At 38.4% G+C, this 19857-nt stretch overlaps 1 protein-coding gene across 1 annotated transcript in view; it reads right to left on the bottom strand.

Moving 5' to 3' along the window:
- Positions 1–10168: 10168 nt before the first annotated feature.
- The window catches only part of LOC129718001 (uncharacterized), a 48584-nt gene continuing 38895 nt past the window's right edge, over positions 10169–19857 (bottom strand). The window contains exon 2 of the mRNA XM_055668375.1: positions 10169–12504. Within this exon, the coding sequence (XP_055524350.1) occupies positions 10753–12504 (1752 nt within the window). The 3' untranslated portion in view covers positions 10169–10752. The remainder of the gene's footprint in view (positions 12505–19857) is intronic.

Here is a 19857-nt window from a genome sequence, read left to right on the forward strand (position 1 = left end):
CGATGCGAGCAGCTTCTACAAAAAAATTAACGGAATCATGCACCGAAACGTGTTTGCATCTGTCATGTGCAACGACAAGGATGGAAACCTGATTACCCTGATAACTTGATGTACAAGCTGTGGATCCACCAACCATGGACGAGGTGAAAAATGCTGTTGAAGAGCTGAAAAACTGCAAGGGCGCTGGGAAGGACGGCATATCCGCCGAGCTTTCCAAAGTCGGGAGCGAACAGCTATATCGTGCCATTCATCGGATCATACTGTAAGTGTGGACTGATAGAGAATTGCCCTCGGACTGGTTGGAGGGTCTCATATGCTCAATCTTCAAAAAAAGGCCAACTCCTGGACTGTATTAACTATTGGGGCATAACACCTTTGTTGGCGAATATCAATGTGGTTTTCGAGGGGGACGTTCCACCACGAACCAAATGTTAACCTTGCGACAAATCCTCGATAAATCCGAGAGTTCAACTTACAGACTCACCATCTTAAGATAAATGAGTTATGGCAGATAATGTGCGAGCATGGTTTTCCATAATGATGATGATGATGATGGTCCCACCTCATACCCCTACATCGGTTTGAGCTGGACGATTTATCTATATGAGATATTTTTAAAAACATGCAATGTAACCAGTTGGCAAACAAATAACGGACTGGTTATTAATTTCAGACATAGTAACCCTTCAAATGAATACCAATAATTAAAAAAAAAAAAATTGACGGATTTCCAATCCAAGGCTCATCCAGAACGTTTCCAACCCGAAAATTATCTGGACTTGATTAGGAATTGAACCTAATGTTTAAGAGCGTGCACTAATCAGAATTGGTTCTAGATAACGATCTAGAACTACGAGAGAGATCCAATGATACTATAGTTATCGATAACGAGCTCTACAGATCACAGGCAAACTCAAGCCTTTTCAGTTTTCGCTCCAAACCCTATTTTAAATTGTGAAAACAGATGAATTGTTAAAAAGAAAGTAAAATAATTTAGAAAATATTACAAGCCAAAAAGCAATTTGTCAACCCGATATGCTTTTTGTTTCCATTTCAGGGGTTTAAACCTGATGTACTCATATCAAGATTGTCTATGTCAGTCTCCGCGCGCGTGACTCAAACATGTGTAGCCGACTCTTTTTTTTTTTTACTCTACTATTTAATATTATATAACTATATTCAAACAAAAAATCCATCATCATCAATGAACATAATAACTTAATGTACCAAATAAATTAAAAAAAAAATTCAATTTTACAATCTTCTTTATAAATTTACAAAAAATCTATGCTGTCTACAAAACAGACTTTATGTGTGAAATACAAAGCCGTTTAAACTCTGCCATTGTTGCTGCACGTTTTACTTGCCTGGGCATCGAATTGAAAAAGTTTATTCCTTTGTACAACAGAGAGTTCTATGATCTTCCAAAAAGAAAATTTGGTGTTCTGGCATCTTCCGCGTTTCTAGTGTTGTACCTGTGCAAATCTCTTCCTCTATCAATCCGGTCACACAAATATCGAGGCAACATATTATTAAAAATTTTATATAGAAACCACATTGTCAAAAAATATACTCTTTGCTTCACAGAAAGCCATCGCAATGCGTCCAGCATAAAACTCGAGGAAGTGTATCTATTACATTTTAATATTAATCGCATAATTCTATTTTGTAAACGTTGCAATCTCAATATTTGCGTATTGTTTGCCAGGAATAAAATGGATGAGCAGAAATCTATATGTGGTGAAATAATTGACTTGTACAACTGAATTTTACTTCTAATAGTCAATTCATCCTTTAACCGGCACAAGACACCGTATTTTCTGGCCATTTTTTTGATGACATTATCAATGTGAGACTTAAAAGTTAATCTGTCATCAATAATTACTCCAAGATACTTTATTTCATTTACGCGATCAATCGTCTCACCATCAATTTCAATATTTACGTCTAGTCTGGAGTTGGCTGAAGAAATTATCAAGTACTTTGTCTTACTAATGTTTAACTTTAGTTGCTTAAATTTTAACCAATTCGGTAGATAATGTAAATCTTGGTTTAGAAGTGCTACAACATCAAGCGGATGCTTCGCTGCAATGAACAGAACAGTGTCATCAGCGAATAAATTAATATCACAGAACCGTAAAACTCGCTTCATGTCATTAATGTAAATAATGAATAAAATGGGCCCTAGAACACTTCCTTGCGGTACACCAAGTGTATTAGCAATGGAATCCGAATCAAAATCGTTAAAACGAGTCTTCTGAGTTCTAGCACACAAATAGCTTTCAAACCATTTGTATGCTGTCCCTACGATACCAAAGCGCTCCAATGTTTGTAACAATAAGGACCTAGAAATTGTTTCAAAAGCGCGTTTTAGATCCAAAAACACCGCAAAAATAGTTTCTTTAGCCTCGATTTCTTTCCATTTTGCTAACACCAGATTCAAAGCAGACTCACAAGAGTGACCCTCTCGATAACCTGATTGCTCTGGGATTAGCAAGTTATTACTATTTAAATAATTCATCAGCTGGCCTTTTACAACAAGTTCTAATATTTTCTCTAATGTGTGCAACATGTTAATGGGACGGAACTCTTCGGCTTTATTCGTCCCAGTAATCTTGGGGATAGGAACTACAAGAGATTCCTTCCAAACTTCAGGCACGTGCCCCGTTTGTAATGATTCATTAACAAGGTCCAGCAGGTCGTGTCCAATAACATAAAAGCAATCTTGTATTACTTTTGCGTTGACATTGTCGATACCAGCCGATCTTTCCAAAGAAAAACAAATATCTTTCAACTCTGCAAAAGTAATAGGATGAAAACCATCAAAGCAACAGTTAATATTGATCGGCTGTATTATCTCATCCGGTTCATTGACCAAATCAATGCTTTGATTGATCGATTGAACACTATCAACGAAATAATTGTTGAATTTCTCTGCTATTACTCGCGCTGATTGTTCTCTCAAACCGTCAAATGTTATGGATTGCGGAAAACGATCTTTATTTTTCATCAATGTTTTTAATATTTTCCATAACTCTTTGCTGTTATTTTGATGTTGATCGATCTTCCTCTGTATATATTCACAACGGGCCTTTTTCAAGGCGCGTGAATAAAAATTACGCGCGACAGTGTACCTATTCCAATCATTGTTATCGTTACTTCGGCAAAATTGTTTGTACTTTTTATCTCTTTTACGTTTTAAACGTAAAAGATCCAAAGAGTACCAGCTGTTCGATTTATCCGATTCAATGTATTTTTCAAAAACTAGACTACTGGTACACTCTTTCAGCGTATTGGTGAGAACAGCTGCTTTATTATTCAAATCACCAGTTATTGGGAGAAAATCCAAGCTTCTCAAAACAAGCTGAGACAATGCCTGCTTTGAATATCTATTCCAGCACTTAATTTTTACCTTTTCATCACGGTTTCGATCATTCTTTATCAAAATACAAATTGTCTCATGGTCTGAAATTTTACAATCGGCCTCTGTAACAGAATGAACGTTGTCAAAATTGGCAAACACGTGATCAATTAATGTACGCGAATGTCTGGAAATTCTCGTAAATTCTGAAACCGTTTGTGTTAAATTGTAAAAGTTAGCTAACTGCTTCAATTGATTCGAATTTGGATTATTTAACCAATCAATATTGAAATCACCAGCAATGACATTTAATTTGTTTAAATCAACGAAGTTATCCCACCAGTTATCTAATATTTCTAAAAAACGCTGGTTACTTGAACTAGGGGAGTGATATAAAAGTCCGAAGTTTCCAATCGTCATGCCTCCTTCAACTGAAATTCCAAGGAACCAATTGTTTTCAACAGATTCGTTTGATAGAATGTTGAATGTTACTGATTCCTTGGCGTAAATAGCAACCCCACCAGTATGTCTGGAATGCGAAAGGCAAAAAGCAACTTTGTATCCCGGAAAACTATACTGATCAAATGCATCAGCATCTACTATATGAGTTTCGGTTATAAATACTAACATTGGACGTTTTGTTTCCACAAGATGCCGCAAAGCAACATAATTTGTAGATAAACCAGCAATATTCAGATATAATATTTCAAACTTCCTCTCACATTGCGATTCTTTTAGCTGCTATTTACTAAAAAACATGTTGCTTTTTCTTTTTTCGAAAAGTCTCCGATAAACCGGACACTGTGAACTAGAAGCTGGATGTTTAACGTCCAAATTCATTTTCAATTCTTTATTTGACTTTAAACAATTCACGCAGTTAAATTCAGTTGAAGAGCAATCAGATGTCTTGTGTTGCCCGCTACATTTGGAACATGTTTTTTTTGGCCAAATTCTCCACATTTAAAACAACGCAAAACATTAATGGCCTCTTGTACAGGACACTTATCCCACCCAATGCTTACTTTTCCAGCACTCATCAAGGCGTTATAAGTATCCTTGTCAACTTCAACAATTACATTATATTTATTATATTTGAAGCGAGTATTTTCGTACTCCGCAATAACTTTTACTTCATTGACGTTGATGTCATTTTGACTTTTCAACAGGTCAATGAAGTCTTCAGAGGAATACCGATCACTCATTCCCACAATTTTCAACTTTGGTTTCGGAATTGTGGGAATAACAGCACTATACTTTTCACCTAGATTGCTCTCTATATCTTTTTTCACAACCTCAACATTATCCCCTGTTGCACACTCAGCAATAATCGAGCCATTCTTTCCGTTCCTAAAATTACTAATTTTGTGTATTTTTGGATCCAATTTTTCTTTCAAAAATAATCTAGTGTTTTCACTAGATTGAGAAGACTCGACTGGTTTGATCACAATGACCGGCCGAGCCTTACGGTTCTCTTTTCTTTGAATTTTTTTAAAAACGGCCCCAGTTGACCCCGCTAAAACGTTCGCGTAGGTTTGTTTAGTAGTTACCACTTGAAATTGCCGTGTTTATCTTTGATTCAATTTTGCTTTGGTTATCGGTAAGCGACTGAGACATAGATGACAATACACCCATAATCTTGGTCAGCTCACCACTCAAAGCATCAATGTTTCCGCCGTCATCTTGGGCTGATAGACATGATACACATTTAAACACAATATTATCATTATTATTTACGACTTTCGCTGCTATTTTTGTCAGTGGGGTGCAAACTCTATGGAATTGAGACTTGCATTTACCAACGCAAATAACAGGATCATCGCTAATGCGAATGGTATTGCCACATTTCGCACAATCCATTATCCCGATACAAACAAGCAGACGCCGCTGCAGACAAATACGCTGGTATCGTCCAGCAGCAACGGCAGAGGCTATAGGCAGCGAACAATGAAAAAAACAACAATGAAATTTCAATCAGCAGCCGTAGCGTCTTTGTGATATAGACGCGGTGGTCGGCGTTGGCACAAATTAAATCAATAAAAAACAGAATAAATCAAAAGCATGCAAAGACACTTCTACTTATCCGTTAAGATATCCAATTTGGCCGTCGGATCACTAGCACTAGATCACCTATAGCACTTTATTTCACACAAAAAAAGCTTTTTGAATTAGACACTAGTGGTACACAAGCTACCATGTTCACCGTATCACGTGTCAAAAAAAAAAAAAAAAAAAAAACCAACAAAACTAATTAGACTGATTCGATCCACCCTTGGTGGTTCCATCAAAAGTTCGGGAGCCCGGTGAGATAACGGACGCTTCGTGACATTAGATGGCCCGAATAAAATAACATCAAAAAAACCTTGAAAGTTGCTGTAATTGTACATAGTTATACCATATTTTAACTACGTTTTTCATTGTAAATACATCAATTTTACATTGAATATCATTGTCCAGAACAATAAAAAAAATTGTTTTTGTCATTTTTACCATGAAAAAGGGGTGTTGTTATGTATCTTAACAGCATTTTCTGAGGCATTTATCCCATACATTTAGATATCACTGACAATGTTTTTCATGGTAAAAATATTGTCGGTGGTAGATGCAACAACAAAAAATGTTGTTAAAACATGGTAATGACAAAAATCGTTTTCAAGCTTACAGTAAAAATACCATGTTTTTTATGGTTGCAATACAAAACATTGGCCGTTTACTGTTCTCACCGCAAAATACATCGTAAATGTTTATTCGGGGGTTTAAAGCAGGATGACGGGCTATCAAACTTATTGTTCAACATCGTTTTGGAAGATGCTATACGGAGGGCTAGCGTGCAAAGAAGCAGCACCGTCATGACGAAGCTCCTAGGTTTTGCGGACGATATCGACATCATTGGTATTAACCGTAGAGAGATGGAAGATGCCCTTGTACCTCTCAAGAGAGAAGCTGCTAGAATTGGACTTGTCATATGCTCTGCCAAAACGAAGTGACTGGTAGAGAGCGTAGTAGTCCGTCGGTGCTGCGGGGATGATAGATGGGGAATCATTTGAAGTAGTCGACGAATTTATTTACCATGGTACATTGGTAACGTATGACAATGACGTTAGCCGTGAGATAAACAGGGGGATAGTGGCCGCGAACAGGGCCTTCTATGGATTGCGTAACCAGTTGAGGTCCCGCAGCATGCACCCCGTATAAAACTAGCACTCTATAGAACACTGATTCTTCCGGTGACTCTCTATGGCCATGAAGCACTGAAAGAGGCTGATCAGCGACCTCTTGGTGTTTTTGAGCGTAGAATCTCGCGGTCAATCCTGAGCCGCAAACTGCAAAACTGTGTTTGACGCAGACGCATGAAACATGAAGTGGCATACAAATCGGCGGATATAATCAAGCGAGTAGTACATGCCAGGCTACAGTGGGCTGGGTATTTTGCTATATTTAGCAAGAATCCCGTTAGAGATTTCATACTCTTTGGATGTGTGCTGCAAAGGAGGATGCCCGTGTAATAGGTGTTAGAGGCGACTGGAAGATAACAGCCCAAGACCGAGTAATAAGGCGACGTATTCTGGATTCGGCACTGGATCGATAATAATCGGTCTGTCGCCGCAAAAATAAAAGTAAGTAAAGTGAATGGAAACACTTGCAACGCCGCAGTTCGCTCTCTGCGTACTTGCTGAAACGGCTCGTATGTGTTTCCGGTCTTCGAATTCTCGCGGTATCAGCTCAGTTTTATGTCTAAACGTTCGACGACGACCAACTTAACCTGCTTCACATCATCGTTCATAATTCGTTAACTAGAAAATGGTCAACATGTTGATTCTGAAATGGCGTAAAGCTGGATGGATCGATGTTGAACAGTTTCAACGCGTTTCTTTCTATCCTGATTTCTGGCAGCAGGCGCTTATAAACTTCTTGGCAAAGTGAGACAGAAATCCCAGTTGCAACGAGGCTTTCGAAACGATGTTCACAACGTGATTTTTAAAGTTCAGTTTGATGTCGATCAGGATCCCCAGCTCATTCGTGCTTCGAGTGTATGCTTGCCAAAGCATAGTTAAAATGGAGAGTAGAGCGCCCGCGACTAAACGTGATGCCCAAAGTTTGAATATGTCCAACGACGTTTGAGTTGGAACCAGACAGCGAAGGCTTCCAATTGCTACTGCAGAAAAAAGGCGTCCTTCAGTTATTTTATAGTGTAATACAACTTTAAATCATTAGCTAAAGATAGTTAAAATACGTCAGAATTAGGTTAACATCGTTCATGTACAGAAAAAATAGAAATGGTCCAAGATGGCTACATTGAGGAACGCCGTACCAAACGGAAAATAATGAGGAAATGAGGTCACCAATTTTGACGGACATGTTTCTGCCAGTTGGGTACTATGTATTAAATGCCGCAGATAAATACGAAAAGTTAACTGTACAGTTCATAAAAAGCCGATGCTTGCTGTTTAGGTTGTAACTATTGAAGGATAGGCACAACTTGGATAAGCGTGCTTCATCGGTGACCTTCTTCAGAGCAATATTGCCTGATTCTCGCTATTATATTTACATTCTGCACTTGATTAGCATACTTGCGGTGACACTCGTTGTGATATAGTAAAACCTGCTACATGTTAGTAGTTGCTGGTTTATTCGTAACTCGATTGTCTCCCGCAGACTTGATATTCTCTTATCTTTTTACCGATCGTATCTTGAACCATCTTGCAAATAACTGAGGAGTATAGAATTCTCTGGTCGAGGAAATTTTCTAATATTTAGACAAGAGTTTTTTCAATCTGAATCTCTAAGACGGGCCTGATTCTAATAAGATTGATACCTTTGTGAAGTAGGTAAATATTTATCCGCAAAACGCTGCAAAGCTCATGCATAACGGGTGACAACTAAAAATCTGGAATTTTTTCGGAGCTCTTTTACTCCAGAACAGACACACTCAGAGAGGAATGAGAATATGTATATGAAAGCCCTATCTTTTCTTTTTATGCCAGTATTTTTTGTTTTGTTTATGTATGCTCAGTTCGGTTCAAAATTACGTCCAAACATTGAGCATTCCACAAGTGCATTGTACAGTTCGCTATGAACTGCACAACAATTTTGGTAAAAAGTTCGTGGTAATCGGTTTTTAAAGCGAAAACCTTCCGCTTTCTATTATGTATGGCCGCCTGCGAATCTCAACTATAATCCACCAAAATGGTACTGGAAGGTCGCTCAGAGTAGTGGACAGAAAAGGAGTTTTTCCTTTTTGTCAAAATCATGATTCAAACCTAGTGGTTTAGCTATCAATCAAAATATATACCAGAACGAATGTTTGAACAACATTATGATTCCATTTTTTCCAAAACATTATACAGATGAAACGTATGTGTTTTGGCCAGAGAAAATTTCATCACAGCACGTCAAGAAAGCACAAACGTTTCTGAACAATCACTCGACTTTATTTGTAGGGGAGGATTGTACAAAACGCACCAGTAAAGCATTTGCGCGATTTACAGCGCTTCAAATCATTTCAAAGCGACATTAAACGGGTAGGATGATTGTAGGATCTATTTATTATATGTTTATGACGAAGTTTATTATAAAATACTCGATTTCAATGTCTCTTTTGGTAAAATTAACCATTGCCGCCAAACAAGCCCGTGACCAAAACGCACCACAACAAAGGTCAGTATACTCCAGAGCAGTAGGCTAATATGCCACTAGCAAAAATCAGCACGCGAAGTGAGAAGCGCTTGAAGTCTCGAAAGTAAAATCAAAAATAATGGAACATGCTCTAAGTTGCCAAGCAATCTCCTGCAAGCTCTTCGTAGTGCATTCTGCCCCAATTTTAATTTTGATTGTTTTAGGTAAAAGTTGACGAAAGTTAGTGAAATATTTGAAAATTCTCATAGTATTATAAACTCCAAACGTGTAAAGGTTAGAGGAACCATAGTTTTTTGTATTATTGACAAGTCAGTTAATCATAAAAGTTTAAATGAAATTCATGAATAATTACATGTTGGACAGAGCCACAGCCAATTGCACAGTTTTTTGAGTATTTTAGTCTTTATGGCATACTTTTTTATATGAGAACTGTAGAGAAGCTGGGTTTTTATGAGAAAAGCGAAGAATTTCGTCATAAAAAGTCACACGTGTAAGTATTTTTGGGAATTGATAGCATGGGCCATCTTACCCAACTGGTGCGTCTTGTACGGTCCTCCCCTACCCCAAATACGCAACCCAACAAATCCACCTTAGTGTCGTTCAATCGAAGATTTCTTTGAGATTTCGAGTTCTGTCGGTGCAAAAATACCTGGAGATCAACGAATTGTGAATCAAGAAATGCATTCAAAAAGCGGACTTGAAGGCCGTACAACGCTCTTGTTTTGGAATCATAAGAAATTTTTGTCGGGAGGCCGGTAACGGACCTTTCTCAAATGTTCAATATTTTTTGTTAGTTCACAATTATGACACAATGACTGACACTACCACTCGCAATGAAGAATCAATATCATATATTTCATTCCAGCTAAAATGATAACCATCCCTTAGCCTGCAGAAATGATGCACAAAAGAACCTTCCAATACAACCCAGAAGAATTATTCTACATATCCGATATTTACGTTTTACTATGAAAGATTCTCAACATGGAAAATAAAACTATCATAAAATGGTTCAAAACTTTCGGATTGTTTTAAACTTCTCGATTTCACAAAGTTTTGATAAAAAAAAAACAATTACCCTAGGACGGGTAAGAAGCTTTGCCAGTTTTGCTTGTTGACTCTCGTTAACTTAGAACACCAGATACAAATAAAAAACACCACTTGATAGTTTATGTTTATTTTTTTTTTTCAAGGCGGCCTTAGTCTAAAATGATCGATATGTTAAGTGCTACTACAAAGTTCAGTGCGATTCGGGCGTATGGCAAGATGTTATTTTGAAGAAATGGAAATAGAGCTTCATCGTTCAAAATAAAAATCTCCAGATTGAGCAGAGTTCGTCTGGCAGTACCGGACACATACCTGTTTCGCTGTTCGGACGGAACCGGTCTAATAAATTAATAATTAACCTAGTCTACTATCACATTCAGAATCAACTTTTCCGCGATCCAATTGCTGACGTTGAAAGGGCGCAGTTTATCACTACTGATATATAAATATATTTGTTTTATTGTGCAATTATTGTAGTTCAAAGGTTGATTGTATGGCATCGACTTAGTAGTTTTTAACACTTCCCTTAGCGAATGAGATAGGACTGCTTGCGCAGGGCAAACCAATCGTGATTATTTGTCTGGATTTCTACACTGAATGTTGTGATTTTTCGAATAAAACTGAACAGATCATAGACGTGCTTGAAGAAGGGAAGTAAGTTAACTCTATTTGGCAACAGTTACCACTTCAGACTGAGTCCCGTCCGTCGCTCACAGCGATAGAAACTTTAGCAGCGCGTCATATATCAACCTAGGATTGGCATCGGAATCGGCAGTATAGCGAACTCCGCGCAGGTTACCGTCGTTATGACTCAGCACACCATATTCACCGACAATAAAACCGTCCGGTGTTTTCTCTTCAACGCGATACTTGCGGTAATTACGGCCTTCGACGACATAACCCACTTTGGAGTCGTCGGGTGATCCGACAGCCGGAGCGAGAGTTCGGACTACCCCAGCCGGTGCATTTCCAGTCTGGCCGTCCTGCTGTTCAACATACGGATCCACAATCTCCGTTGGATCCGGTGTTGGTTTATAGTTAAGCCTTTTCGGCGGCTCATGAATCTGCTTCGGGGTGAACTTTCCTATTGCATTATGGATGGATGTTCGTTCCTCGGCATTCGCTGGTGCGTTAAGTTCGTCATAAGGAATTTTATCCAAATCATTGAAAACTATCCGTTTCGGCTGATCAGCAGGTTTTTCGGTTGATGGGCGAGAAACACCAGCTGGGCCAGCAGGGGGATTTTCATAAGCCGTTAGCCAGTAACTGGACGGCTGGGAATAGACCTTGGCAGGCTCCGAATAAATTCTAGCTGGCTCGGAATACACTTTCGCTGGTTCCGAGTAAAATTTTGCCGGTTCGGAATAAATTTTCGCCGGCTCGGACCACACTTTTGCCGGCTCACTATAGTTTTTCTCCGGTTCTGACCAAATTTTGGCCGGCTCTGAAAAGACTGGTTTACTAGTAGAACGTTCAACTGTTTTTACAGTGCTGTTTTCCGATTGTTGAGCTGGTTTTAAATATTCCTCGTCTATGTCTTTCCAAGTTTTTATGGTCGGCGCCGATTCACCAATGTAACTATAAGACACTGAGTGGGGCTGATCTTTCTCGTTTTCTTTGTCATGATATATAACCGTTTGTCGCGGTGTTAACGGGTTTTGTTTCCGTTGCATCCTCCCTCGGATTGGCTGAACACGGGATATTTCAGATTCTGCCATGGAAGCAATGCTTCGCACATTACTCGATTCATCGGGTTCGTAAGTTTTAATCCCACGATCAATAGATGGTGCTATCTCTTCTATCGTGAGTTCACTTCGAAACGAGTTCACATTGATGGGCCGTCCTCCATCGTTCAATTGTATTGATCTAGTACTATCCACGAAATCAGAAGTAATTCTTTCCTCCCGTTTTTCTTCCAACTGAGGAATATGACTAGTGTTGATAGATGAGGTTACCGTGGTGCTGCTAGACAGAGTATCAGTTTCGGTTGGCAATTCTGCGATAATCGTCGTACTCTCCGTTATCTCCCCGTCAGTTGTCGAGCTGGACCCAATACTGATTTCACTAGCAGCAACCACCAAATCAGTAACTTCGCCTACAGCTTCTGTAGTTGAAGTCGTACGAGGTAACAATTTTCCGTTCCTGGTCCTGTACCTGCTACGAAGCCCGTACGATCGAGATCCGCTTCGTGTTATGTCCTCCTGGGAGGTGAATAGTGCTTCGATCGGTAGAATACTGTCCTCAGCGTCACTTCGATCATAATAAAAGTGATGGAACTTTCGTGATCCACGGTATTCGTGGCCAGTCATTGGTGAAGATTGACGTTTGATGTAGCCACTGCCACCGTTGTTACTGTTTTTACTGCTTCGAACTTCTGCATCCATGAGCATCGATAGGAACTCTGGTCCTGACAGAATGTCATTTGGTGTAGGATAACTACAGACTCGATCGATGGATAAAATCTGAAAGTAAAGCAAGAAAAAATGAAACAGGATGTTAGTTAATATTCCTGTACAGGGAGAGCAATGCTGCTCCGCCATAAGAATCAATTAGAAGCGCGCTAAAAATAACGACCAACGATTAACTGACATCTAGAATCAACGAACCGAGCGGATTCCGTCGAGCTAAATTAGCAATAATTTACGTTAATTCCTTTTTCATGCACTATTCTCTTTCATATGGCATACCAGCGGAGCCTGTTTGCTCCTTTTGGCGAGCAGACCACACCTTTGTTTCACAAGCATAGCAATAGCGGAAAATACCGATCGTCATTACTCAAGCGGTACCCGATTCTCACCTGGGAGTCTTGCTTTAAGTAATTTTATGAGCCCATCATGCACGCGGCTCACGCTAAAGAAGTACAGCTGGCGAGAATGACGAAGACGGCAGCGACGAGGACAACGTCGATAAAAATGATGAGACATCGCCCGAAGGCACGAGATTCACAACCGAGTAATAGGTATTTTGTACCACTTATGCACTTATGTGCAACAGATTCGCCGCTGGAGCTGACCCTACCTCGGCAACCAAAGCGGTTCATCATCTTGCCAGATTGTAGGCCCGTCCGGGAATAAATTCGAATTTATCGAATCCTTGCAATGCATGCCGAAGGGAAACCACGGCCCCAGGTCACATTCAGGTTTCGCGTAGCTGTCATCGACCCGATGAGAATTATGGACAGTATTATTTCCATTATCATTATAAATTGACTCATTCACGCGAGATCGAGCTTTATCCGCAATCGACTTCAATGGGGCCTCTCGGTTTGCCTGTGCTTAAACTCCCTGTCATACCTATTAACTGGCAATAAAGGAAGAAATTACACGTTGAGAATTGAAAATAAATTTTGCTGCATTCTTGAAGCTTTGAACAGCGGTTGCGTGCGTTGGAAATTATCTCTTTTACCACATTTACCTATATTATGGTATTTTTGATTATGGAAATCCGTCGAATCTAATTATTTTTTTAACTATTATCCTTCGTGTATAAAAACGGTATATTTTAAAGCATGTAGAATTAAAGTATTTTTGACATGTTACACACTTTCTCTCTCAATCCTACACAGTAACAAAAATTTACATTACTTTAAATGCACATAAATGGAGCTTTGGAAACCATGTAATATTCTGTGTGGCATTATATTCACATGCAATGTAAATGAATATATTGTGAACTTGCATTCATATTTATATTCAAAGCTTTAAGTTTATATCAATTAACGTACAAATTTACATGGTTCAAAACGATTCTGTATTGTGCATTATTAACGGTGTGAAATTCTATATGTTTTTCACTTTATGTGTTAGAAACCGTTTTGTGCTTTCATTTGTATTAGTTGTAAATTTCATTTTTTGGTACTGTGTATACTTAAAATTTACGAATTTAGTTAGCAAAAAAAATCATTAACCCTGAATTATGATCAATAAATATAGTATAACCCAATGAAACGTTATATGCACAAATTTTCGCACAATGCGCGAGGGATTATTCCGATGAACCAAGGTTTACCTTTCATATGCTAGTTAGGAATTACACTGAATTCTTAATGTAATTTTTTTACACGATTTTTAACACGATTTTCTCGACATTACGCGATCTTTTTTAACGCGATTAAATTAAAATTACGTGACTTGTGACATGGTAAACATTTGTATATGAACCAAGATATAACTCACACACACACATACATAAACACATACTTACACAAACACACGTACATAACACATACACACATACACCCACACATACAGGCACATACACACACACGCACGCGCAAACACGCACACACATATACACACATACACAAACACACAGACACACGTGCATACGCACACACACACACTCACACACACACACACATACACGCATACACACATGCATACACACACACGCATTCACACACACGCATACACACTCACGCATACACACACACATACACACACACGCATACACACACGCATACACTTACACACACACTTAACACGAAAGATTTTGTCAAAACGACGCAATCTTGTTTAAACGATTCGTTCAAAATTACGCAATCTTTTTTTACGCGGTTCTTTTTTGCGCGGTCGCATCAATCGTGTGAAAAAAAACCTAAATTGATCCACCTAGCGGTCAGACCCAGCCTTTCTCATTCGAACTTATTATTTGTTGAAATAGATTTACACCAACACTTAAAAATACACCTTGATAATTTCTGCTGGATTTATTATTCAATCTGAACAACAAATTTTTGTTAGCCAACAGCACAACTATACCCAAAATTTAAAATATAACATTCACACACATATGAACATACATTAACACATATACCATTAAATTCTTTCAAATATATGATGCAATTTTGTTTTTGATCGTGGTATAATCGATTTGTACTCATATACTGCATATAAATATTTATATTGTTTATGTCAACTTTAGTCAGTAGATTTCAAATAATGTATAATTAAATGTTGTTCCAAATACATTTTTTTTCCTGTATGGACTTCCTCACTGCGACCAGAATCGTAGATCTATTGTGAGATATGCCCAGGTGTCTGCTGTATCCCGCACTTCTGTTAATAGCAATACCTCTATTGAGAAGTGGCATGCTTATTATTATTGTTCATCAGTGCTTGTGTGTAATGTGCTACTCTTCCTTTACACGCTTACTGTTCTACTATACCGATACTCGTTCCTCTTGCCAAATATCACCAATTATAATTCCCTGGAGAAGTTTCGTCGTGCGTCCTTCTGGCCAGTTTTATTGATAAGAGGGCTTATTTTTTGTAAAGAGAAAATCACGCAAAGGTATTTGTAGATTTCAGCGGAAAGGAAGGGTAACTGGTGGGGAGCCTGAGAATAAACCCATGCTTAAGTCCTTTTTGACATCGGATGGCCTGGTTCTACTGCGATTCGAACCCACGACCATCCGCTTGACAAAACGGACTCTGTAACCTTGCGGCTACGCAGCTCCCTTCCAAATACATAAATTTGAATGATCTTATCAGTGGAAATGAAATTCTTTAACGCAGTTTATATTACTGATCGTTTCTGAGGGGCATCCAATGAATGGCCAAATACCTTTCAATACAGGTTCTTGAAACCTGGATTATACCCAGTGGCCAGAATCCAAGCTCGAACCCTATTTCAAATCCAGATGACCACATAAAATCATAAAATTGCCGAACTGCATAATCTGGGTATTTCGATGGCGAAGATGGCGACAAACATTACCAATGTGAGTTTTTCAACTTCATACTTCATTTTGAAATCCGAATTTGCGACTCTCGGTTTCTTTAAAACATCCTTCAATTGCCGAATATAATCCAATAAAGGTATAATAGCTTTTTGGATTTTAGAATATTGATGTTGTATTTGAAGGAAAAAATAGAGCATAATATTTGAAATTTGACGTAATATTCGTAAGTTTTCTCTATCATAATGACTCATAATTTCAAACTTTGATCAAAGCAGCTAGTTTTAAACAGACTTTGGGTTTTGTTTCTTTGTAAGTTTGAGGAACAACCTGTACGTTTGACACTTGTTTTCTTTAAATAAGTTGTGTAATCTTTAAGAGAATAGACTTTTAGTATTTTTACAATTTAGCAAATTAAGGGTAAACTAATAGTCCGATTACACTAATCAGCACAAGTATGGCCCCGAAGGTCAAACTGAGAAAAAATGAAAAATTATAGCTTTTTAACCATTCCTGTGATTATTTTCATTCTAGAGCAGCTATTGCAAGCTTTAGAGCAGCATTTATTTTTTCGATTTTGTCAACCAGTGTTGTTAATAACCCTCTCCCGCTCACAAGGTTTATCATTAAAATTTATAGCTTCACGAGAAAATTTAAGCTGAACACTTTGTAGACTAACTAAAATTACTGTCAACTGTAGTATTTTGAAGAAAATGCAAGAGCATCACTGCTCTGAGGCAGCATATAAAAGTTTATGGAACAATCGTAAGCACAACAAACTATTTTATGTCAAGATATGATGATTAAAATTCTTGGTGCTCTAGAGTCACCATGAGCGGGAAAGGGTTAAATGGAATGGGTACCAATATAGCAACTAAACCTTTAATTTAAAGCTAAGATTGTTGAAATCAGTCCAGCCTTTTTGGCAAAACGAGTCCGTTCATTTGATACCTATTTTGTTTAAAACGGTTGTGTAGTTTCTAAGATAATGGAGTTTCATAACTTTTACATTTTGATACAGTCTGATTATAATAAAATTCAATAGGGTTTTATCAGGCAACTAGACCTTTCTTTTGCAACTTATTTCATGAAAATCGGTCCATCCATCTCTGAGCAAAGTGGGTGAGTTCAAACAGTCTTAGAAACTTGTTTCTTTTCAAAGCCTGATTTCACATTATTATACATAACGGACAAAGTTGTAGTCCAATAACAATAAAATTCAATAGGGTCTTATGGGGCAACAAGACCTTACATATGACACTAATTTTGTGAAAATCGGTCCAGCCATCTCTGAGAAAAGTGAGCGAGCTTAAACAGTTTTTGAAACACTTTTCTTTGCATAACTTTTGAACCACATGTCAGATCCTTATAAAATTATTTTACAAATGTTTCAAAAATCAAACCCATTTTTTTGATACCAATTTTGTTCAAATCGGTTCAGCAGTTTCTGAGATAATGAAGTTTTACGATTTTCACATTTTGATACAACCTCGAAACTAAAAATCCGATTGCAATAAAATTCAATAGGGTCTTATGGGGCAACTAGACCTATCCTTTGCAATTAGTTCCATCAAAATCGGCCCAGCCACCTCTGAGAAAATTGAGTGAGATTGGGAGACCGTTATATACATACACACACACACACACACATACAGAAAATGCTCAGCTTGTCGAACTAAGTCGATTGATACACGAGATTCGACCCTTTGGAGCATTTTTATACCATTGGTTTTTTCAGTGATTGCTATACCTTTCTAGGAGAAAGGCAAAAATTCAGTGTACTCATGTAATTCTACTTAGCTCATTATTTTCATTTGAAAATTTGATAGTCTATTTAACGGCAATAACTTTAAATTGAAATACAGTTTATACTATTGAATTCTCACCCCTAGGTCTCACTAAGTCAACCTTACCAGTTCGGTCATGTTAAACAGATTTGCTCTTGAAAACGAAATTAGCTGTGACTTTGAATGGAATTTTTGATCAGTTTGATGAACAAAAACAACGAAATTAAACTAAATAGCGGCTCACAGCATGGAAAAGCTTGTATTTGCAAGAAACTTTTCTTATCTGCTTTTGCTCAACCAATACACAGTACAGCAGAAAGAATAGAAAGATTGGCGCAGAGAGAAATTCAGCCAAATCAGCAACACGGTTTTTGAGTGATCTGCTAACAATATTTCTGGTAGCCGCATTGCATGCTCAAGTTTAAAATGACTTCAACGATGTGATTATGTTGTGTTCAAATCAAGTAGAAAGTTTGTAGTTTTGTAACAATAATAAACAGAGATCCGTAAAAAATGTAAGTTGGCCTTAAAAATCTCAATAGGAGAAGGAATTAGTATTGTTTCACCTTTTTGAAGCAATGCTGGAAATATTCCATCTACACTTGCAGATTTGAAAGGCTCAAAGGATCTCATAGCACTTTCCAGCCTGGTTCTCGTAAAAATTTCATCCGCCACATCTGATACAGTACTTTCTATTCTAGTAGACCAAGAGCTAGTCTGCGTAGAACAAATTTCACCTAAATCAGAGGTGGCTGAAACCGTCTTTTCAATAGAACCGGAAAAATGCGTTTCCATCATTAGATTTGAGGTATCACGAGAACCACTAGTATAGATTCCGTCGTGACGCTTTAGATTGCCAAGCTCAACGGTATGATCTTTGGCAAGAGTCTTTCGTATTCGGGAAACAACTGGAGTCCTTTCTATAAATTCACTCATTTGAACCCTGAACCTCCTTTTAGATTTCTAGATTTAGTTAAGGCTCTTCAATATTGAGCCCAGTCTGATGTACGTTTTGCTTTATTAAAAAGTTTCCGACTATTTTTTCGAAGACTTTCAAGCTTTTTGTTCCACCATAGCACGCCTCTACTTGATAACGATTGTTTGGCGGGACAACTATTATTGTATGCATTTATTACCATTTCATTTAGCTGAATTATCATAGATTCCAGTTATGGCACTGTTTCAATTCTGCTACAATTTGAAGGTAAATCTTTTCGCAGATATTGTGCATATTGATCCCAGTCTGTTTGTTTTAGGATCTCTGTGAGTAACAGATGATGGTTTTTCACCAATCCATTCAAACGAAATGTACTTGTGATCAGATAGTGAGATTTCATCCGACACATGCCAATTAGCAATTTTCTCAGAAATTTCACCTCTGATAGCGTTTGTAAATGTTGGTTTGTTACCTTCATTGCAAATATCTATATTATTCGAAGAGCTTCATGTTAATTACGAGCTGGATCTGTAATTGGCCACAGCCAACAGGAAACTGAAACCTATAGCGCTAGCGGTGCGCTTCCAAGTTTTTTTTTCTGAATTGTGTCGAGGATGAGTAGATGACGAGTGCCAAGATAACGACGTAGTATTATCGGAGATGCAAACGCCCAGGTTGGGAGGAAGGAGTCTTCATTCGGCAACCAATGAAAACCAGCGCAAGGCTGATAAATTTTGCCGCAGCCAGAGGAATGGTCATATGTAGCTTCTATTTTCCACGTTCGAATATTTAGAAACACACCTGGAGGCATTCAAATGGAGATACCTACTCCCAGATCGATCACGTACTGATATAAGATCGGCACTTTTCGGATGTTACTGATGTTGGGCCTTATCGGGGTCCAAACATTGACTCTGATCATTATCTCGTCGTGTAAGATCCGCGCACGGTTGTCGATCGTGCTGAAATCTCGCACAGAGAGGACGAATCAACGGATCGCAGAACAGTAGGAGAAACGAGTGGAAAACATAAATGAACTGTGGAGTAGTACTCACAGTGTCATTGAAACGACTGCGAGAGACGTGGTAGGAACGACGCCAGAGTGCAACAGACGAGAAGAATCGTGCCAGAAGCCGTATGTAGCCTCTACACGTCAGAACATAGAGAGATACGGGGAGGCAAGAGCTGCCGAAAACAGAGTCCACTGTCGGAAAACGCACAAGCACGAGAAGCAGGTGCTCGCCAGCCCAGAGGATAACTTTGCTTAAAACGACGAGCGGAGTTTCTATAGAACAGTAAACAGAGTCAGAAGCAGGAATTTCCCTGTGCCGGTCATGTGTAATGACAACAACGGAAACCTGATTACGGTTAAACCAACAGTTGCAGCCAGGTGGAAGGAGCACTTTCAAGC

Source organism: Wyeomyia smithii, chromosome 1 (genome assembly GCF_029784165.1).
Source record: "Wyeomyia smithii strain HCP4-BCI-WySm-NY-G18 chromosome 1, ASM2978416v1, whole genome shotgun sequence".
NCBI classification, from domain to species: Eukaryota; Metazoa; Arthropoda; class Insecta; order Diptera; family Culicidae; genus Wyeomyia; species Wyeomyia smithii.